The sequence below is a fragment of the Ceratosolen solmsi genome, unplaced genomic scaffold (assembly GCF_000503995.2).
Source record: "Ceratosolen solmsi marchali unplaced genomic scaffold, CerSol_1.0 scaffold6, whole genome shotgun sequence".
Lineage (NCBI taxonomy): Eukaryota > Metazoa > Arthropoda > Insecta > Hymenoptera > Agaonidae > Ceratosolen > Ceratosolen solmsi.
In genome coordinates this window covers 790452-800065 of record NW_011948414.1, presented here as the reverse complement: position 1 = coordinate 800065, position 9614 = coordinate 790452, and the positions used below count along the sequence as shown (strand labels likewise).

At 22.6% G+C, this 9614-nt stretch overlaps 2 protein-coding genes across 2 annotated transcripts; one reads left to right on the top strand and one right to left on the bottom strand.

Annotated features, from left to right (window-relative positions):
• Positions 1–3129, bottom strand: LOC105367778 (chymotrypsin-2-like). Its single transcript, XM_011506562.1, has 4 exons — positions 3040–3129; positions 2056–2357; positions 990–1238; positions 1–421 (listed from the first exon to the last, which is right to left on the bottom strand). Exons 1-4 carry the CDS (start codon positions 3083–3085, stop codon positions 239–241), a joined length of 780 nt encoding a protein of 259 aa, XP_011504864.1. The 5' UTR covers positions 3086–3129; the 3' UTR covers positions 1–238.
• Positions 3130–7419: 4290 nt separating this feature from the next.
• LOC105367779 (uncharacterized) lies at positions 7420–9319 on the top strand. Its single transcript, XM_011506563.1, has 5 exons — positions 7420–7842; positions 7907–8052; positions 8126–8267; positions 8351–8472; positions 8802–9319. The coding sequence occupies exons 1-5, from the start codon at positions 7695–7697 to the stop codon at positions 9234–9236; spliced, it is 993 nt and encodes a 330-aa protein (XP_011504865.1). The 5' UTR covers positions 7420–7694; the 3' UTR covers positions 9237–9319.
• Positions 9320–9614: the final 295 nt, after the last annotated feature.

Here is a 9614-nt window from a genome sequence, read left to right as displayed (position 1 = left end):
TAAAAGCGTTTTTATAAATTTATAGAACGGATGGTGAATGATATGTAGCACGTATTATTAAATGCATAGAATAAATTATAAACGTATAAGATTTATGGATTACAACATTTTTACTTCATTCCACTTCTTGTTGTCTACAACTCAGTAATGCAATTGCAATATTATCATCCGAATTTTGGTAGAATAACAACCAATATTATCTCAATTGTAACTTGGCTGCATATTGCAGATATTTACTTTATATAATACCAGTATCAGCGGTACAAGTTAATAATTTCGAAATAGTAAAAATAGATTTGATAAAATCGACATAGGGATAAACTCTTGTATATATATCAGGAATACCCACTGCGCAATCAAACACCCGCGCACCAATACCAACAAATTCTCCATTACTAACCAAGGGTGATCCACTGTCTCCCTGTAAAATTATTAAAATAATGATTATTAACATATAATTTAGAAGCTCCGTCAATATTATAAAGACAAATGTTTAATTATTTGATACTCATTTAATAGTATTCATCCATACAATTGTGAAAAATGCTTTAAATAAATCATTAAATATTTAATGATGAATTGATATGAAAAATTATCTTGAAATGTTTTTAATAATATTTTACTCGATTTTTACAAAGTGTTATAACGCATATAATGATTTATTTAATGAGCCATGGATGTCTATACGTTATATTTTCAAATTCAATGCTGGAATATGTAAAAATATATTGATTTTTGTAATTAAGATTTTATACATTGTAATAAGCCTAGGATTAATATATTTTAAAGAATCTTTAATAATTTCACTAGGAAAAAAAACTACATCTAATTAATTTTTAATAGATACTGTATTATTTTATCACGAGTTTTATGCATTGAGTTATTCAATCTGAATTCATGTATACTTAAGGCGAAACTAAGTTTAAGAATGCATATTTCGTCAAATTAGCTATTTTATTAGTTAATTTTTCTATATTTTAATAACTTACATAACATGCACCAATTCCCTTTCTCTCAAATACACACATCAGTTCCATAATAGACATTTTAAGGCTTTTGTGACATTCAGAATTACTCAGAATTTTCGTGGAAGCCTTTTGTAATACGTCGGCAGGTTTCAAAATATTGACATTTGTTCGTCCCCAACCGGTAATCACACCAACGCTGCCAGCTTTAACATCTTTAGTTGGGAGGTTTATTTTATTTTGGAATTCATTGAATATAATGCATCGATCAAGCTATAAAAATAAAATATATCTGAAATAGTTAAAAAGATTCTAAATGACAAAAAATTCTAATGTTTTAATTAAATTATTTAGAAACAGTTGATTATTTTGACAAACTCTGTTTGTATATTTACTATGCATTATGATTGTTGTGAAAAAATTTTGTAACAATGCATTTATTATTAAATATACGACCATTTTAATGAAACTTATTATACGTGAATTTAAATTAGAGATTTCAATGAGTTTTTTGTGTCGAAAAGATGCTATTTATTAGTCTATTTTGATCTATAATTTATTATTTACGTATTACTGAATATTATTAATATATACTGGATAAATTATTTTTATCCAAAACTAAAATATCAATTGATAAATACAATTAATAAATACATAAATATTGGATTACTATTTGACGGAGAAGAAGAACTTTAAAGAATATGCGAATATTATTTTAAATTATAAATAAAGCTAAAATATGAATTTGTTAATATGTATTTATTCGCAGGTCGGAATTGTATCCTGTTATTAATAAAATGACGGGTAAATAAATATTTATAGTTTATATTGAAATTATAGTATTTTCCTGAATAACCGAATTTTCAATTTACCAGATGGTTTTCATCATTACATTAGTGTCTCGCATTTGTCTACATATTAGATTTTACAATTTCCTTACTGATCTTACACAATAAAAAGCAATGCAAGCGCAATAAAATTTAATATTGAAGCACAATCAAGATCTTATATACTTAAGAAACTCAATAACAATTGAATCACCACATTACAATTTACAATCATAAATTAGTATCTGTCGATTTAAAAATACCATAATAACAGCAATGTCATTTCTTATATCATTCTTAAATTGTGGATGGATTACAACCGTCATTATCCCATAACTATTATCTTTAGAATCTTGCAAATTACTATTTCCCATATAGATTCTTATTGAAGCATAGTCGCGTTCTGCAACGCAGTGAGCTGCTGTCAGAATATGCCAGTTGCTAATTATTGTACCACCGCAAAAATGTTTTTCAACATTTAGCATAGCTAAAGACACTACATACGGAAATTCTTTTATATCAGCATTTTCACCTCCAATAATCCTGGCACTTTTACCAAAAATACCTATAATTGATTGAATAACAGCAATTTAGGTAAGAGAGAATTTATGTTTAAAGAATTATTATTATTAAAATAATTACTTTACATTGAATATAGAATATTTCACCAGTTAAAAGAATTTAAGACAAACAATATTTTAGAAGATTAATAAGACAAGTCATAAGTTTCATCTTTAAAAAGTCTAATTTCATAAATCGAACATCTAAGTCGTACAGTATTATTATAATACGAAACTTAAAAAAATAATAATAATTTTATTAATATGCCGATTAATTTCTCATTTTTTTTTTATAAACAATGTCTATATTTGTAAACTATTTTTAATAAAATTTTCAAGCCTTTTACTTCAGTGTGGCTATTTCTAATGCAAATATTATAATGAAACACGTCAATTAACTCGATAACAATCATTCCAACGTAATAACACCTGTACTATAAATATAATAATAACTTCACATTCCACTTATTCATTTTATTTAACAGTATTAATTTTATTTAAAATTCTAATAATAAAATTTATGACTCTTTAATGACGTTTAATATATATTAAAATGGTATTACAAAAAAATATATCTAAGTAAACATTTTAACTGACAAATTAAATTTCATATATCTATGTTATGATATATATATATATATATATACTGATATATACTAATATATAATATACTGATATATGACTTACCAACAATTTCTACCAAACAGAAACATACAACTAATTTTAATTTCATCCTAGCATTGGTAAGTACAAGTTTATTACTATAATTTTCATTTACTTTTAATACACTTTGTATTTTATACAGAAAACCACACGAATATAACAATTTATATTTTTAGAGAAATTAGAGTATTTTATAAAATTCACTATTTGCAAATTAAAAATTTGACTATTAAATTTTGTATTTATCGCACAAGTGTCAAGTCAACACTTTTAATACTTTAAAAAAATACTTTTAATACTTTAAAAAAATACTTTTATAAATTCTACTGTTTAATATAATAATAAGAAGAATTTCGACATATATATGTGCGTTAGGTTCTTGAAAAGTAACTACCTTCGTTAACTGTTGAACAACAATTAAGTGATTTTCTACAGATACTCAACATCTGAGTAGACATTCGTTTATGTATATAAATTAATATTAATATTTCATTATTTATCTTTCTAACTAATGAAATAGATAAATATTTTGTATATTTTACATGAATCAGCAATTTTATTTAGAATAATGATATATTATATATGCCAATATCGTAACGACATCTTTGTAGTGCTTACATAACATACATTTGGTTTTTGTTCAAATAAGAATAAATAACTTTTTAATAACCGAATCTACTAATATTTCATATAAAGTATAATTCAAAACACTATTTCATCCTTCTTAATATTTTAAGGTATGACATACATTGCGTGTATGTGAATATGTGATCAAAGAAAAAGAGAGAGAGAGAGAGAGAGAGAGAGAGAGAGAGAGATAAAAATCTCCAGTTAATCTTAAACTTAAAAATATATTAGTATTTAAAATTTTATACAAATACTAGCATGTTTGACTAAATTAAATAAATAAAAACAAATATATATGCATATAGACACCCACACACGCGTACACACATAGCATATACTCTTTAATATTAATTGAACGATTGTTTTAACAATAATAATTAAAAATATTACTTTACGTATATGATTATGTAAATTGAAAAGTAACATAGAATGTAAAAATTTAAGAAATAAAGAAATTATTACAAGTATTTATTAAAGAATTTATTGTCCACTCTATATTCATTAGAACGGGACTATTTTATCATTAATTATACTCTCAAAATAAATTTTTTGGTGAAAAATATACAATAAAATAAAACTTCTCACTATATTACTTGATAAATCGTTAAAATATGTACTTATTTGATGTAATTTATTTATTGTATTATAATGAATAATTTGGTTGGTGTACCGAAATAAAATTAATAAACATGCTAGATAATAATATTGAAATAATAATAATAATAATAAAACTAATAAAAATAAAGTAACATTTGTATGATATTAATAGAATATACTCTATTGATAAATGCATTGTTTATCTTATGAAAATATTTCATAGGATTATCGATAAAATTTTTAACCAACCCAAAAGTTTTTTTACTTCAATTCATAAGCGATACGATTAAGGATTAATCATTTTATTATTAATGTTAAAAATTAAAGATTATTTATAGTGATAACAATAATAAGAATTTATTGTTGGATGCATTGTTGAAGTATTGTATAAATTGTAGACAAATTTTTCTTTTAAACTGCATTATTACTTACTGTTGTTATATAAAATTTAACAGTAATAAAATCTAAAATAAACTATTGGAAAAATAATTGAACTTCTTTTTAAATTTCTATTAACAAATCACAATTGGGATGTAATAGTTGAAAATTTTTGGCATATATTTTAAAAAAAAAAAGTAGAGATTTTACTGTTATCAGCGAAAAATATAATAATAAATCATATAAGAAAAGAAAAAAGAATTAAAGTCGTAAATATACAGTTTCAATTAAATAAGTAGTTTTAAGCAATTATGAAGACCAATATTAGTACACCATTAATCCTATAACCAATTTCTGAAAATAAAAAATGATTATGTAATCTATATTAACTATTATTGCAACCTCATAGAAGCCAATAAGTAAATCCCAAATTAAATTGGCTTAGGCTAAAATATTTCCCCCATGCAACACCTTGATGTTAAAAATTTGAATGGAATTAAAGAACAAAAATATACAAATTATATATACAAGATCTACAATTAATACACAATTTTATCAAATTTTATAAACTTTTAAAAACTTATCTACGAAAAATACAAAACAATAAAACCTCTTTAAGACGAGGATTCTAATAATACAATTTTTATTAATTTTAATAGTAATTGAAAATTGAATGATTTAAATAATTTAACGATATTTTCTATTATGATATAATATTGGGCGGGCATGTTTAAAATAATATAATATTGCATTTCTATTAAGAATGTAGTACGAGGATATGCATTATTTTTTAAACAAAGAATACTGATAATGAATAACAATTATATTGTATAATTATGATCTCTGTATTTTCAATGATATAAGAATTAAATGCTGCTATACTCAATTCGGATACTCAATTCTCAAAAATACTCCTTTTTCATTCAAGATATATCATTTTTAAATTATACATTTTTCAATTATACATTTAAAAAAAAATTTCAGAAATATTCTATATGCATATAAATAATGTGTAATAACAATGAATTATAAAATATTTAATGAATGTAAATTACATAAAAATGCATAATTGTGTATATAGTTATATATATATTTATGTATTTGTATACACATTCACGATATTCATTAAATAACAACAAAAATGAATTAAATTGAAACACAGTATTTAACGATTATGTAACATTTTATTATCTAAAGAAGAATTAGACCCTTTTTTTAATTATCACTTGTTTAAATAGTAAATAGTCATAGATTTTTTTTAACTGATAAAAATAGTTTAAAAATGAAATAAATCTGATTTGAGATCTTCATTGAAAACGACGGTATTATTTTCAATAAATAATTTTTCATTTTACATATCTATTTTAATTATAAATAAATAAATGAATATATATATATATATTACTTTTGTAATAATAGGGAATGATTCTATTTTGTATATGAATAATTCCTTTATAATATCTTAATGTATATTATTTTAAAAATGTAAAAATTTTAAGATTTTCCGTTTTTTTTTTTTTTAATAGACTGTGCTGTTTGATAGAATAATTAGTATCTATTCTTTGTCTTTGATAAGTATGAACTTCAAATATCTGTATAATAATAATAATATTTATAATATGAGCTCTAGACGAATATTGATTTGTTCAATACTTTCTAAATATTTCACGACTTATCGTCAACTAACAAAATAATTAGCGTTTATACATGAAAAGTATTATTTCATTATTTTCAAGTTGAAATTGTATAAAATAAATTAATAACATAATTTCCAAGAATATACATGTATGTACATAAATTACAATGTTCATAAGCATTATTTATTATAAAGTTTAATTTCATAATAAATTGGATTTCTACCATGCCCAATAGATTCGATAGAATTAAATTCTAATTGACATTATTTAATGTTCATTTCTAACATACAAGTATTTATAAATGCATATATATATATATATATATATATATACTTTCGCGTATTATTTAAATATGATATGTTACATATTTGTAGATTCAATACTTCAGCAATAGATTTTTTAAATATACTTAATAAAAAAATTATGTTAATTTGTTTGTTAAAATTAAATTTCTTAAAAGTACTTAAATAAGAAGCTCTTAATTAAATAATTTACTAAAACAATATTCATAAGTATAGGTTTCGAAAAATTTATGAGACAAATCAACGAAGCAAACCATAATTGCAATTTTCAAAGTTTTTATGTAGAAATGACTACACTATTTAAGAAATTTCAATATTCAATAGTTTATTTTTTAATGCATATTTAAAGATTTGAATAGTACTTGGATTTATTTAACATATTTAACAAAGTCAGATATCCTTTATTCTTGTTTCATTAATAAAATATGGCAATTTTACACACACTATGTTAAGTGTCGGGATTTTTTTTTTTTTTTTTAGCCCATCATCTGTAAAAATAATTTGATTTATAATTTTTAAAATATTTCATAATTAAAGTTCCAAGAACTTGAATGTAAACATCATAGTAATTACTGAGTATGCGCATGAGTATTACTGTCAGAACAAAAATATAAAAAATTTAAATTATTTTCATTATTGTATATCGGTTTATGAAATTAAATAAATAAAAGAAATGTACATATGTATATTAAGGATTGCATTGATAATTATTGAGGTTACATTTAAAATTGAATATATTTATTGATTAATTTATATTTAAAAAACATTCAAAAGCCACATTATATTGTAATTTATTATCCAAGTAATTCAAAACTGAAAATAAACTAAATTGTTTTTTAATCGCAGGACGAAAAATAGTTGTAATTTTTAAATGCATAAAGCTTTATCATTCGGTAATTCTGAATGCCAATTATAGGTTATGGTGTCCATAATTATATTTATTCTATTCGTGTTTTTCAACGTTATAGGTTAGATCATATCGCATGTTTTTAGATTAGAGGTAGTTCGGAGTGGTTATTCAAAAATTAATGAAAATAATCATTTGTATAAGTGTCTGTTATACATTTATCTGATCGAGCGTTTGTATTATTATACAAAACATTTATATTAATAAAAAGAAAATATATAAAGTTTTATAATGAGTAAAGTTTACATATCATTGAAAGAAGCAAAACATCAGTTTTCTATATTACTTGATTCCATTACTGAATCTGATAAGGCAGATTTCATTTCATCTATATATAAAGAACAGATTTGCAATGAAACTATTAATGATTATTTAGATGGTAAATATTGATAATTATAATTAGATTGTTTGCTATGAGCGGTAAAATTTGTTTTTGATCTTAGATTCCAATAATTTTGAGAATAAAGGCGAAGGGTTTCTCGATGATCCAATAGCGACATTAAATATGATAGCTAATGATGTAAAGAAACGAGTTCCTTTAGATGCTATATTGTCGTCTGAAAATATTAGATCGCCTACAATAGGAGAAGTAAAATATTTATTATATATAACAAATTTAAAAAATTTATTGATCGTTTGATCGTAACAAAAAAATTGTTTAGAATGCTGATTGTCTTCCACATTTGACAGTCCACGTGGATGAGTTTTTATACGACGAAGAAGATGTTGAAGAACTCGTTGAAGAAGGTAAATTGAAGAGAAACTACTGCAAGGATTGTGGCTCAAAAAATATTGACTCTTTGAGTAAGAATAAAAATTTAATAAAATAATTTCATAAATTGCACTGTCCTCATAATATATTAAATATGGAATAATTATTATTTTAGTATTTACATCTCATTCTATGTCAAGAGCTGATTTATTTTTCATCTTTAATAATAGTCTTCCTACACTCGAAAACAAAGTTGTACTAGACATAGGTTCCAGATTAGGTTCTGTTTTATATGGAGTAAGTGTACAATTATTTTATTATGTACGTGGTTTCGATTTTATGTAATTCCAACCATTTTAAGGCTGAAGAATTAATTACACATTCTTATGTGAAAAGTTAAAATAGTGATTTCCAAGCTGAGAGAAAAAAAATTAAAAATATGAAATTTTGTAGACTTAAAATATTTAGCTGCACTTACATTATTATAGGCATTTTGTTATAAATAAAATTTATTATAATTAAAATTCTGAAATTTAGAAAGTTAGTAATTATAGGCGATAATGTATAAAACGATAACAAATGAATTAATGAATTATATATTTAACAGTACATGAATAAACTTTCAGGCATACGTTTTTACCGATGCATCACGTATTATTGGAGTGGAAATGAACGAAGATCTTTGTAAATTACAAAAAGATATCGTGTCTAAATACAATATGGAAGATCGGATAGAAGTTCTGCATAAGAGAATAGAAGAAGCCGAGGACATTGTCCAATTAGCAGATGTAATAATAATTAATAATCCTTTCGAATTTTATGTTTCAGAAAATGAACATATTCAAATTTGGCAATTTTTGAGACGTCACATTAAAAGGGAAACTATTTTAATAACGTGTCCACATTTAGAAACAATATTTAAATCTTTAAATACTCAAATACATTTAAGCAATTGGGTTAAACCGTACAATTTAGGATGGAATGAAGCAAATATGTTTTACAATAAAACAAATACAGAAGATACCAGTTTTAATGATATTGCATTTTATGAAATTATTTAAGCTCTACATTAATTTTTATACAAATCTGAACTGAATGCAAATGCTAAAATTCCATTATTCATTCGTATATAAATATTAATTTTATTTTATTTCTAATAAGTGAACTAAATCCATTAGTTTTAAACAAATAATGAAAGAAAAGTATATTTTGCAAACTTTTAGAAAAAATTTGTATAATGGCATAAAATGAATGTTTATTTTTATTATAAACAGAATATTTTCATAGTATATTAATAATTTAATCTACATTAAGATTAAGATAATTGTAGTTTAGCTATAGACTTTATTAATTTAAAATTAATTTAAAAACTTACACAAAAAAAATATATATATATATATATATATATATATATATATATATATATATATATAAATATA

What these genes read in the sequence shown, in the direction of transcription:
- LOC105367778 (XM_011506562.1), bottom strand. Translation starts at nt 3,085, where the DNA reads ATGAAATTAAAATTAGTTGTATGTTTCTGTTTGGTAGAAATTGTTG. An exon ending in CTGTTTGGTAGAAATTGTTG is followed by an intron (nt 2,358 to 3,039) that starts GTAAGTCATATA and finishes AATCAATTATAG; the next exon opens with GTATTTTTGGTAAAAGTGCC. An exon ending in AGGGAATTGGTGCATGTTAT is followed by an intron (nt 422 to 989) that starts GTAAGTTATTAA and finishes ATAATTTTACAG; the next exon opens with GGAGACAGTGGATCACCCTT.
- LOC105367779 (XM_011506563.1), top strand. Translation starts at nt 7,695, where the DNA reads ATGAGTAAAGTTTACATATCATTGAAAGAAGCAAAACATCAGTTTTCT. An exon ending in GATCGCCTACAATAGGAGAA is followed by an intron (nt 8,053 to 8,125) that starts GTAAAATATTTA and finishes AAAATTGTTTAG; the next exon opens with AATGCTGATTGTCTTCCACA. An exon ending in TAGGTTCTGTTTTATATGGA is followed by an intron (nt 8,473 to 8,801) that starts GTAAGTGTACAA and finishes ATAAACTTTCAG; the next exon opens with GCATACGTTTTTACCGATGC.